General features: G+C 44.7%; 1 protein-coding gene across 3 annotated transcripts in view; it reads left to right on the plus strand.

Annotated features, from left to right (window-relative positions):
- The window catches only part of tmem255a (transmembrane protein 255A), a 91,494-nt gene that overhangs the window by 58,631 nt on the left and 19,285 nt on the right, over window positions 1-13,578 (plus strand). For 2 of the 3 annotated variants that reach the window (XM_070882818.1, XM_070882819.1), the window contains exons 7-8: window positions 3,225-3,384; window positions 10,932-11,078. In XM_070882818.1, the coding sequence (XP_070738919.1) occupies window positions 3,225-3,384; window positions 10,932-11,078 (307 nt within the window). The remainder of the gene's footprint in view (window positions 1-3,224; window positions 3,385-10,931; window positions 11,079-13,578) is intronic. The other variant, XM_070882820.1, reaches the window with a different exon arrangement.

The raw sequence follows: 13,578 nt of genomic DNA on the forward strand, positions 1-13,578 counted from the left end.
CGGGCCACATCATCCACATGCCTGACTCGAGATTCCCAAAGCAAGTGCTCTACGTGAAGCTTCGACACGGCAAATGAGCCCCAGGTGGGTAGTGGAAACGCTTCAAGGACACCCTCAAAGCCTCCATGATAAAGTGCAACATCCCCACCGACACCTGGGAATCCCCGGCCCATGACCGCCCAAAGTGGAGGAAGAACATCCAGGAGGGCGTTGAGCACCTCGAGTCCCATTGCCGAGAACAAGCAGAAACCAAGCGTAGACAACGGAAGGAGCGTGCGTCAACCCAGGCTCCCCGGCCACCCTTTCCTTCAACCACTGTCCCGCATTGGACTCTTCAGTCACCTGAGAACTCACTATTAGAGTGGAAGCAAGTCATCCTCGACTCCAAGGGACTGCCTATGATGATGACATTGGCTCCCGGATAAGCAATGCCTCGATTTCAAAATTCTCATCCTTGTTTTCAGATCTCTCCATGGCCTTGCCCCTCCCAATCTCTGTAATCTTCTCTAGCCCCATAGCCCCACACCCCCACCCCCCATGATGTCTGCGTTCCTCTAATTCTGCCCTCTTGAGCATCCCCGATTGTAATCACTCAACCACTGTTGCCTGCGCCCAACCTCTGGAATTCCCTGCCTAAACCTCTCTGCCTTTCTACCTCTCTTTCCTCCTTCAAGATTCTCATTAAAACCTATCTCTTTGACCAAGCTTTTGGTCATCTGCCCTAATATCTCCTGTGGCTCAGTGTCAATATTTCTTTGTCTTGTAATACTCCTGTGAAGCAACTTGGGACTATATAAATACAAATTGTTGTTATTCTCCTAGAGTTTTCTCCCTTTTTCTTTACACCCTGCAGTATCCTGGGGTGAGACAGTAGGCATGTGAATTCCTCCTGGAGCCTCTGCTAATGGACCTTGAAAATTGGCTACCAAGAGGAGCATGAACATGGCCCAGGGAGACTCTCGCTGTGGTTCATCCCCCTCTCCCCACCACCAATATTCCCTCTAAGCTGCGCCCGTACGTGGCCACACAGTAATCCGCAAGGCCCTGTGCAGCCTGCTCACAAGCTTTTACATTGGAAATGCCGTGCATGCGCAGAAGTTTAAAGGGACCACGCATTGAAAGAGACAGGCCTCACATAACATGGTGAGGTCTACAGGGAAACCTGTCCACCAGCTGAACCTGTTCTTCAAAACCCCCTCCCCCTTCCACCTCGGCGAGCCCACCTGGTATCTACTGACCCCCACCCCACGACGTCAAAGTTGGAGAGGCTAATTTGCACTGCAAAGTGTATGGTGTGGCAAGCTGTGACTAAATACAAGGCACTCACTCATTTCCTGTAGTTTAGGTAATTAAATTCTTTTGGTTTATGATCATTACTAGGATCCCTTGAATAGATTATGATCTTGCAATTCATTTACGTGCATCCATTATTCTCTTTTTCTTGTAGGAAATTAAAGTAATCCATGTAAAAAGCAAAACAGGATTATTCTGGCAGGTACAGAAAGTTTGTTTGTCTCTGCCTTTGAAAACAACAATAGGATTAAAGGTTCTTCGCGTTAGCACAAATAAATGCTTCTGAGCTCCTGGCACCGTGGATACACCATGCCATGGAAAGTAACTGGTCATAGGTAAATAATGTATGTTGCCATTCAAAATGGTGCTGCGGTTTTCTTCAATACCTGTGCTTCTAGGGGGGAGGGGGGGGGGAGGTGCACGGACATTTCAGAGTCTTCTCTTGAGAGATTTGGGTCGGAATTTGCTGCAATGGCACATCTCACGGCAAATACCATTAATTGGATTTTTTTAACCTCACTGTTCATATCGCGTTAATTTGTTGCCGCAAATAATGGCAAGCACCATTAATGCATTATTATCTCAGCAATTGATCGCCCGTTAAATAAGTTGTGCAGAATACATTGTTGGGTAAATTGATGGAAGTGGGCGTTTGTTCTACTAATGGAGGTTTGGGAGTGCAGTGAACTTTATAGTGACTGAGGCAAGGGCTGCATTTGCAGGTCCCTCTCCCTCCGATCACCTATTAATAGCAATGTGTGTGTGGAGATGTGAGCAAGTGGATTGCTTCCTGTAATTCACTGGAATATATTTCTTGCTACTCTATATTTTCAATATTGTTTTGGTTCGGAATATACAAAACAACAATTCTCAATTTCCTTTGCTCTTTGGGCATGAATGGATTGGTGCCGAGATAAAATACATAGAAGGGTGCATCTCTGTGGAGAATGCAAATACAATTAGGGTGAAATTGCTCTACTCCCCAGAAACCCTATAAATAAACACACTGGTAAGTATGTCACTGAATACCAAGTGGTTTAACGATGTAAGCTATAAATGGCAATCATTAGTTCAATCATGAGCATTATTAATATTTTCTATTCTTTAACCACTTGGTGTTGATGACGTTCATGCATTTTATTTTGTCAAATGTTGAATTAGTCTCATTACACATTCAACTACATTGTCTTAAAATTTGCCTCATCAACATATTTTCTCAAACACATTTATTTTGTAATATACAAATTCTATTCTGTGTCTGTCACCTGGCACAAGTTTACATATTCAAAACAATGAATTCAACACAGTGTCTTAAAAACTTTCCCACACTTTAGAAGGCATTTCTAGTTCCAAGTAAAGGCAGATATCGTTTCAGTTTGGATTATGATACAGCACCTTAGGATAGCTGGAATGCATTCTCTCCTGCAAGGAATCTGCTACTTTATACCTGGACGTATCAAGTATCAGATTGATTCTAATATTTCAGCTTTTATCTTCGCACCTTGTAAATTTGATGTTTTTGCTGCACTGTATGAAGGATGAATGGAATAAGGGGGAATTACAAATATATCCATTTGTTAAACCATATTTATTTTTGATAAATGGTTTGGAAAGTATTGTGTATCCATGCATGAGAAAATTAATGGAAAAAATTGATTCCCCACTTGCTACGATTGAATTCAGGCAGTCTGACACTCAGAGCACTGAATACTCAGCTCACAGTGTCGGGTCTGGCTGCCTGGCTCTCCAAACCAGTTGCCTAAACTAGCTGGATGTCGCTGATGAAAAGGCTGGTCAAGTTGTACGCCCTGCTTAGTTGCAGGATGGGACATTCACCCCTGCAGAGTTTACCCTCCCATTTTTGGAGTGGAGGAAATTCGGTGGTATGTGGCGTGAAGACTTTCTCATCTTTCTATGTTCTTTTAATGCAGTCGAGACGCTTTGGGTGGTTATTATGAATATAATGATGTCGGAAGTTGCCAAGAGGTTATCCACCTGTACCACCTGCTGTGGTCGTCGACGATCCTCAACATCGTGGGTTTATTTCTTGGAATCATCACAGCCGCAGTCCTTGGTTCCTTTAAAGATATGGTATTGAACTTTCTCAGCTTTATTTTTGCAAGCAATTGTGGAATATAGGGCCCAAGTTTGACACCCGTTTTTCGCGCCAGAAAGTGCGCCTAAAAAAAAAAACTTGCCTATTCTTCGGCTCCCTGAAGGCCCTCTGGAGCTGGGCGCTGAAAACAGTGCCGGGACCTCTGCACATGCGCGCTACAGTGGGCACGCATGTGCAGTAGCTCCAGGCGCCCAAAACTGTAAGAGGGGCCCGAAGCACGCAGCCCCTAGCCCTGGCCGAATGGCCTCACTAGGGCTGCGTGTATAAGGCTCCTCCCACCCGACCAGACCCCCGCTCTCTTTCTCCCCCCCCCCCCCCCCCGGACCTCCGCGACTCTCTTTCTTTCTTTCTCCCCCCCCCCCCCCCCCTCTTCCCTGGACTTCCGCGACTCTCCCCCCACCCCTGGACCTCCACGACCCCCCCCCCCCCCCCCGAGACCCGACGCCACCTACCTGTAAATCCAGCCTGAAGTCTTGGGCCCGGCCGTTCAGCCTCCTTCTCTCCCTTCCCCCCCCCGCCTCTCCTCCCCCCCCCCCCCCTCTACTTTCCTCCCTCCCTCCCTTCTCCCCCTCCCTCCCTTCCCCTCCTCTCTCCTTCCCTCCCTCTCTCTCTCCTCTCTCTCTCTCTCTCTCTCTCTCTCTCTCTCTCTCTCTCTCTCTCTCTCTCTCTCTCTCTCTCTCTCTCTCTCTCCTTCCCTCCCTCTCTCCTTCTCTCTCTCTCTCTCTCTCTCTCTCTCTCTCTCTCTCTCTCTCTCTCTCTCTCTCTCTCTCTCTCTCTCTCTCTCTCTCCTCTCCTTCTTCTCCCCCTCCCCTCCCTGTCAGAAACACAGAGAGTGAAAGACACACACTGGGGGGGAGGGGCGTCCCAGCACGCTGTTGGAGGACTCTCGGTGCTGCAGTCGGTAAGTAGAAAATGTTTTATTTATTTACTTTTTTTAAAAATTATTTTTTATAAAATTTTTTTGATTGATTTATTGATGTATTTATCATTTTATTATTGATGATGGCTCTTTATTTGTAAAACTGAAGTGTTTAATGTTTGTAAACTTTCCTTTAAACCCCCCCCGCCCTCCCATTCCCTACGCCTAATTTGTAACCTACGCCTGATTTTCTAAAGTGTAGACAAGGTTTTTTCGAACGCACAAAACTCTTCACTTACTCCATTCTAAGTTAGTTTGGAGTAAGTTTTCACTGCCTAAACTTTGAAAACAGGTGTAAGTGGCCGGGCACGCCCCCTTTTGGGAAAAAAAATGTTGTTCCAAAGTGAAACTGTTCTAACTGACTAGAACTGGAGCAAACTAAATGCCGAGAATTCAAATTTCTAAGATACTCCATTCTAAACCAGTTGCTCCAAAAAAACAGGAGCAACTCAGGCCAAAACTTGGCCCCAATATCACGTTGGCTGCAGTGTCATTTTTTTTTTTGAGAGGTAGGAATAAGTAAAAACTTGCTTTCTCCTTTTTGGAGCGGATGTGGAGGAAGATCTCCCTCCAATCCACTCCAGACACTTGACCACATAATCTGGGCAGACACTCCTAGTGCAGTACTGAAAGAGTGTTGCATTGTCGAAGTGCCGTCTTTAGGATGAAACGTTAAATCAGGCGGATGTAAAAGATCCCATGGCACTATATTGAAGAAGAGCAGGGGAGTTATACCTGTTGTCCTGGCCAATATTTATCCCTCAATCAATATCACTAAAACAGATTATCTGGTCATGATCACATTGCTGTTTGTGAGCTCTTGCTGTGCACAATGTGATTACACTGAAAAGTACTTCATTGGCTGTAAAGTGCTTTGTGATGTCCTGCGTTCATGAAAGGCCCTATATAAATGCAAGTTCTTCTTTTAATCACATAGCATTCTCCAAACAAGCTCACGGGTCTTTTCTAATCCCGCCCAATAACTCAATCTTGGGAAGTTTTGTAGCAACCTTTTAAATGATGTGCTGCTCTTGCTCTGATTTCCCCACCTCCCCGGCCCCCTCACAGTGAGTAAGTGCTACTTTTCCCAGAGGGCACACCATCTCCGCAGCAGTCCTTGGCCAGTCCCTCTGGCGACTCGTCACATTCTGCAATTCTGCATTATTTTGTGCTCATGTAATCCTCCGGAATTTCTTCTGTTGTGATTAAATGTGTGTGAGTAATGCAAAGGGCATTCATTGTTGGATTCAAAAGAAAAGCTATACAAATGATTTATTACCTTGTTCGCAGTAGCTATGCCCCCGCGTGAGAAGGAAACTTTTTATTTTACTGCCTCTTTAATCAGAACTGGACAGGAAAAGATCATCTTTTGCACAAAAATTCATCAAAATAATGTACAGAATACTTTCCTTAAAAATTGAGGTAAAACAAAAAAGAGTCATAAGAACATAAGAATTAGGAGCAGGAGTAGGCCATTTTGTCCCTCGAGTCTGCTCCGCCATTCAATAAGATCATGGCTGATCTTCTACCTCAACTCCACTTTCCTGGCCTATATTATCCCTTTTAAAGTGAATTTGGAGTTGTGATTTTTTTTTTTTTGCTGATCTTTATAGTGTCTGAGGTCAAAGATTGGTCTTTGGAACAGAGAAGGCTGAGGGGAGGCTTGATTGAGGTGTATAAAAATATGAGGGGCCTGGATAGAGTGATGGGAAGGACCTGTTTCCCTTAGCAGATGGGTCAACAAGGGGGGGCATAGATTTAAAGTAATTGGGGGCGGAGGTTTAGAGGAGATATGAGGGGAAACGTCTTCACCCAGAGGGTGGTGGGGGGGTCTGGAACTCACTGCTTGAAAGTGTGGTAGAGGCAGAAACCCTCACCATATTTAAAAAATACTTGGATGTGCACTTGAAGTGCTATAACCTACAGGGCTACGGACCAAGAGCTGGAAAGTGGGATTAGGCTGGATAGCTCTTAGTCAGCTGGCGTGGACACGATGGGCCAAAATGTCCTCCTACCGTGCTGTAAATTTCTATGATTCTATGATTGTGGTTGTTTGGTGGGGGCGGGGGCAGGAAGCTGGAATTAAAGTAATTGTAAATCTGGATTCAGCCCAGGCCTTTGGGTGGGCATGCCTTGTATGGACTATCTTCTAGCAATTCAATGATGCTGCACCTGCCAAAGCGTGCAGCGTGTGCGCACGCCTTCTGAACCAGACGAGCTTGGCCGCCATATTGGCGTAGACATCAACAAAGACATCCGGGGCCTAGGCCTGAATTTTTTTTTGTTCACGGGGTGTGGGCACCACTGGCAAGGCCAGCATTTATTGCCCATTCCTCCTTGCCCCTGAGAAGGTGGTGGTGAGCAGCCGCCTTGAACCGCTGCAGTTTTTCCCAGTGGTTTGATACAACTGAGTGGCTCGCTAGGCCATTTTGAGAAGGGAAGTTAAAAGTCAACCACATTGCTGTGGGTCTGGAGTCATATAGGCCAGACCAGGTAAGGGCGGCAGATTTCCTTCCCTGAAGGACATTAGTGAATCCGAAGGAGTTTTACGACAATCCGGTAGGGTTATGGTCACCATTACTGATGCCAGCTTTTTATTCCAGATTTATTTAATTAATTGAATTTAAGTTCCCCAGCTGCCATGGTAGGATTTGAACTCATGTCTCCGGATCATTGATCCAGACCTTGGGATTACTGGTCCAGTAACATAACCACTATGCTACTGTTCCCATAGAAACAGGCTTTATGTCCTTTGCACATGCAAATAAGGGATCTGCTGGCTAGAACCAATTTCTAGGCCCAGATTCCACTTGGAAGATACGGAGTATTCAGCTTGGTGCTGATTTATGATCACTAGCTTCAACAACAACAACAACAACTTGTATTTATATAGTGCCTTTAACCTAGTGAAACTTTCCAAGGCGCTTCACAGGAGTATTAGGAGACACAAAATTTGACACCGAGCCACATAAGGAGAAATTAGGGCAGATGACCAAAAGCTTGGTCAAAGAGGTATGTGTTAAGGAGTGTCTTGAAGGAGGAAAGTGAGGCAAAGAGGTTTAGACAGGGAATGCTAGAGCTTAGGGCCTGAGCTCCGGCATAGCTATCAGAAAACTAAATTAGTATCCTAATTTATAATATCTGACTAGAATTGCAACAGAGCCCCATAAGGTGAGTACATCACTCAGGATGGTGCTCAGCCATTCAGACCAGGAATAGCTCGAATTCAGTCCAGATTCTGTGCTAATTTAGCTGATGAGGTGATGGTAGGATATTACAGTTAGTCTCCATGTCTCTCGGGTAGGCAGAGAACATTCAACCTGGATTCCTGCTCCCAATTACTATTCAGTGACCTCCACGAGAAAGTACTTATGGGTGGCTGTTAATGCAGACAGCACTGACGCCTCATTTACTGACTGCTTCTAAGTATGAAATGCAACCCACACGTAAGTTTGTGTTTGTATTTTCCACACAAAGGGTTGTAGAAATCTGGAATTCTCTCCTCCCAAAAGGCTGTGGATGCTGGGGGGACAATTGAAGCTTGAGCGATAGATTTTTGTTAGATATAGAGCTGCGGTGGGGAAATGGAGTTGTGGTACAGATCAGCCATGATCGAATTGAATGGCAGAGCGGGCCTGAGGGGTTGAATGGCCTCCTTTCTGTTACAATGCAGTGAGTTACCGGAAAGCTGCTCGCACATGTGGAATGGGGCCCTGGTGTGAGCCTGCACCTTGAGAAAAGCAAAAGATGAAATGTTTTTTTAAAGTGCTAAGACAAGACATTTCTAGAGTGTTGCGATCTCGTCACGTCGGGCAGGTATTGTCATATAAAATGCCTTGGAGACATACTTCTGAGTTGTGCAGTGCCAGGTTACCAGCTGCCTCTTCACAGTGCTATAACTACTACGGAATCGATTTATCATGCTGGCTTCAAAGTGTTAAGACCGTGTGATAAATGGGCAGATATTGCTACTTGTTTCTTCCCTCAGCAAGTGTTAGCCTGACGGCAGTGATTAGCACACTTGCAAAGCATAATTAGCAATTGGGTTGAGTGAACAGTTTAAAATGAATTTGGTCTTTAAAAGAATGTGGTTTCTGTAATGTTTTTCTGTTTCCTCTAAGCTCTTCAATTTTTAAAAAAATTCTCCTATTGGTTATCTTCATGTGAAGAAGCAAAAATAAATTCTGATGATGAAATAGGACGTAGGGGGCTGTGTGCTACTTTCAGTTTTGAAAAATAACTCTGACCTTGTTAAAGAATCTGTACCAAAAGATGTGTCTATTACAAGCTAAGTGCTCATCATGATTGAGAAGTCATGTATCATTTGGGACGAGTGCCTGCGTTAACCCAATAAAGACATGACCAAGGCTGTGATGCATTGAATAATTGGTCAAATTTAAATAATATTCATTTAGAAGTATCGCATGTGAAGAGCTTTTTTTTTTTAAATTCCCCTTTTCTACAGTATTAAAATACCACTAACCTCTTCATTGAAGGGTCTCTGTATCCCTGGACTAGGGAGAGATAAAATCAGCAAGGGCTCCCTGGTCACTATCCGGTGACCAATACAGGAAAGTCCGTGGGTTAGATCTCGACTTTAAGTGGTCGTGGTAAAACTCACTGTTTTGCACTGTCGCACAAAGTCACAAGCTACATCCATGTGTGTGCATTGGGTGATGACAGGATCTAGCTCGTCTGTAATGCCACTACACAGTCAAACAGCCTTGCCAATCCTCACTGTCTAGGCTGCCGTGGAAAGAGCAGCAATTTTGACAAGGTATTAGAGGGCTTCCATGGCCGGTGGAGCCAAATCCCAACGTGAGTCATTCTGTTCAGTATGGCAAGAAGATTGGGAGCGCTGGAAGGGGACAAGTGATTTCTCAAACTGCCTCCCTTGCTCTCGAACCAGGAGGATGTTAGTTGAGTAGCTATAGTGTGCCATCAGGAGTCACGGCCAGACCCCTTCAACATTGAATCAGATATCTTCAATAGAACCTCCCAGTGGCTAAGTTATTAAAGAAAGAAAGACTTGCATTTATATAGCACCTTTCTAGACCACCGGATGTCCCAAAGCATTTGTTTTAGAGCCAATGAAGTACTTTTTGGAGTGTAATCGCTGTTGTAATGGAGGAAATGCAGCAGCCAATTTGCACACAACAAGCAGCAATGTGATGATGACCAAATAATTTATTTTTGTTACGTTAATTGAGGGATGAATATTGGCCAGGACACCGCGGATAATCCCCTTGCTCTTCTTCGAAGTAGTGCCTTGGGATCTTTTACATCCACCTGAGAGGGCAGACGGGGCCTCGGTTCAACGTCCAAAAGTGCAGCACTCCCTCAGCACTGTACTGCCGTGTCAGCCTAGATTTTTGTGCTCCAGTCCCTGGAGTGGGACTTGAACCCACAACCTTGAAACTCGGAGGCGAGAGTGCTGCCCACTGAACCACAGCTGGCACTGCTGTAAAGGTACTGCTGAGTTTGGAATTGAGATATAGAAGCAGGAAGGTCCCAAGATTGTTGGCCAGTCTGTGCGATTTAGGTGGCCTCAGCAAGTGCAGCATTTAGTGTGCTGCAAATGGTCCCAAGCCCCCACTGGGCGATGAAATGTGGAAAAGTAGCCAGGTGCCCTACTCTAATCACTATCCACTCATTCGTGCTGGAAATTGTCAAGCCCGCTGATGTTCACTCGCTAGGCTCGAACATATCCCTAGGACCTATTTCCCCTATCAGAGAGGTCAATAATCAGGGGGCATAGATTTAAAATAATGGGTTGAAGGATTAGAGGGAAGTTGAGGAGAACTTCTTTCCACCCAGAGGGTGGTAGGGGTCTGGAACTCGCTGTCTGAAAGGATGGTAGAAGCAGAATTGCTCATCGCATTTAAAAAGTGCTTGAATATGCAATTAAAATGCCGTAACCTATAGGGCTACGGACCAAGAGCTGGAAAGTGGGATTAGGTTTTTTTTGGCCGGCATTGACAAGGTGGGCCGAATGGCCTCCTTCTGAGCCACAAATGATTCCATGATTTGAGGAGTACCAGACGGCAGCTGGTATCCGAATGTACCCCAGCATGGGACGGTGCGGGCAGGAGTGCGGAATTTATCATTTCTTGTATGAATAATTTTAAACTACAGCTCACGTATACAACTTTAAAACACTTTTAAGTAAAATCATTCCTCCTGCTTTTTAGTCCGCGTGCATTGGAGAAATATTTAAACATTTCTTGCATCTCGAATAATATTGTGGGAGCGTTCCCATTGGAAGAACACTTTTTCAGTTGACTCTGCACATCCCAGTTATCTGTCGTCTCATTGGCAGTGTGGGTTGATGGCAGGCAATGGTGATTGTGATGCCTTTTATGTGGTCAAATTTCAGAAATAAAATATTCAAGTATGCAAATAGCACAAAATGGTTTTATTCTAAAAAATTACATCAGCCTTTGATTTCACCCACATCACCCTGAGAACTGCTTAACTGAAGTAATTTGGTGAAAAACTTTTAAGCAGTTTATCGGGAAGTCGCGATTTCAAAATTGATTTAGGATGAGTTCACCCCTGTTGCACCCATGTGGTTTTATGTCTCTTTCTCTGATATTACTCCAGCAGACCCCTACTGCTTCTCGTGTTACCCATGCACCTGAACCACCACCTCCACCCATAATGTATGATCCTGGACAGCAGGTACTGGCCTATACCAACTTTTACCCTGAGCCTCCACACCTGCCACCTTACAGCCCATATGATATTCAGGTACTTGTCTGTTGAACTGTTTAGATAATATCGCTGCCCCTTCTTCCAATACCTTATCCACTTCACTAATGAAATGTATTTATTTCTGTAATATTTGCTGAGTGTTTGTTCTTTAAATCTTGCTATTCTTTGATACCAAACTTTTTGCCAGTGCTTTAAGATTAATGCAGTGCCGGCTTGTCCAATAGGTGAGCGCAAAGCATGATGGCACTGAGCCATATGGACCAGAAGGATCCCAGACTTGTTGCTTGGTCTGTGCTATGATAGCTGATCTATGTAGCCATGTTACAATTGGCCTCAGCATACTTGGGCTTCAAAGGGTAAGAAAAGTCAGATAGTATACTTGGACCACACTTGGAGTACTGTGTCATCATCATCATAGACAGTCCTTCGAAATCGAGGAAGACTTGCTTCCACTCTAAAAGTGATTTCTCAGGTGACTGTACAGTCCAATACAGGAATTACAGCCTCTGTCACAGGTGGGACAGACAGTGGTTGAAGGAAAGGGTGGGTGGGTAGTCTGGTTTTCCGCATGCTCCTGCTGCTGTCTGCGTTTGGTTTCTGCATGCTCTCGGCGATGAGACTCGGTGCTCAGCATCCTCCCGGATGCTCTTCCTCCACTGCATACGGTTCTGGTCACCATATTATAAAAAGGATATAGAGGCACTGGAGAGGGTGCAAAGAAGATTTACAAGGATGATACCAGAAATGCAAGGTTTATACCTAATTAGGAAAGGATGAACAGGCTGGGTCTCTTTTCTCTTGAAGAGAAGGCTGAGAGGTGACCTAATAGAGTTCTGTAAAATGATGAAAGCAGATTCAGAGAGAATGTTTCCACTTCTGGGAAAGAGCAAAACTAAAGACCATCAATATAAGATAGTCACCAGGAAACTCAGAAGAAACTTATTTACCCAGAGAATGATGAGAATGTGGAACTCGCTACCTCAGGGAGTAGTTGAAGTGAATAGTATAGATGCATTTAAGGGAAGGCTAGATAAGCATATGAGGGAGAAGGGAATAGAGGGTTATGCTGATAGATTTAGATGAGAAAAGACAGGAGGAGGCTCAAATGGAGCATAAACGCTAGATGGACTGGTTGGACCAAATGGCCTGTTTCTATATATCCTATGTTATCTTATATAATCCTAGGGTTCCTGCACTTGATCTGGTAAGTATGTCAGAATGTATAGATGTCGGGTGAGACTAGTATCAGGCTCTACTGTCCTGAATCCTACAGTCAAATATCATGCCACGACTTGTGATGGGGAGAATTGCCCTTCTCCTCTCAACAAGCCCGGATTCAACAGATGGATACCTTGGATAAGTTTCAATGACTTTAATTCCAACACGTGCAGGGAGAGCATCTCACTTCTCAGCCGTCTGAGCGAGGATCTCCAACGAGCTGTTCAAATAGCACCTTAATTATACAGGTTTTGGCACGAGTGTCCTCGTGGACAGACCTTAACAGTGATGTGATTGGTTGTACCAACGCATGATCAAATACCCATTTGTTCCCTTCTTCCTGGTGTCACTCATCTTATATTATTATATGGTTATATTAGTTCCTCTTTGGATGTTCTTTATTGCTCCCTTGAGCCCGAGGTCAATGAGTGGTCATCTTGTGTACGTGTGGTTTTAAGCATACCTTTTGTTTAGCCAGCTCAGGGCCTCCATAATAGCCAGATAACATCTTTGATATTCAATCTTGCTCTTGCAATCCCTCCTTTTGGCCCTTGGCTATATACCCCAAGATAGGTCAATGTGCCGTCCCCTCATTATTTCATCCAAAGGGGAAGTGATATTGTCAGCTTAATCCGTTCGTCTGGGTGGCCAAGCCCTTACTTTCGGCTGGCTTCTCGTATCTCTTTCCCTTTACACACCATTTATCTGCTTTATAGATTTTTCCTTAGATACTAAAGGTTTAGTTTCTTCTAAGGTTTTTATGGGGGCCTGAGCTATGGCTTTCCTCATCCGTCGTTTACATCTCCAACATAATTCAATCTAAAATATCATTAAAACCACACATTGCACAATCACCAATACTTGGGATATTATTCTCATCCAGAGGCGCACCTGCACATTTAGTCCAAAGTTCCAAAGCCTCGCATATCAGGGTTGGTTTGCCAACATTTCTTTAATGTCCTTCTGGAGTTTGTCGATCTTCTTCATCAGGATGATGTACTTCTGCCGTTGTTCATGGATGCCCTGTTCCAACATAGTTTGTTCTTCACTAAGTCTGGGTATAATGTCGTCCTTGTGGTTCCTCGAAACCTTTATATCCTGCTTTAATAGTGTCCACCACCGTCCCATTGATAGACTCTCCTTTCAATTCTGGATATATGATTTATCCCTGAATATCGACAACTTATTTTGGCGCAAAGCAGAAGTCGGTGGTCATGATAGGGCAGTGGGTAACTCCCCCCACCGTCACTGTTGACTGCCGTGGTGCTCACACACCATCCTACCTTCCCTTGTGAGGCTGCAGTCGTTTCAGAGTCCA

Source organism: Pristiophorus japonicus, chromosome 6 (genome assembly GCF_044704955.1).
Source record: "Pristiophorus japonicus isolate sPriJap1 chromosome 6, sPriJap1.hap1, whole genome shotgun sequence".
Lineage (NCBI taxonomy): Eukaryota > Metazoa > Chordata > Chondrichthyes > Pristiophoridae > Pristiophorus > Pristiophorus japonicus.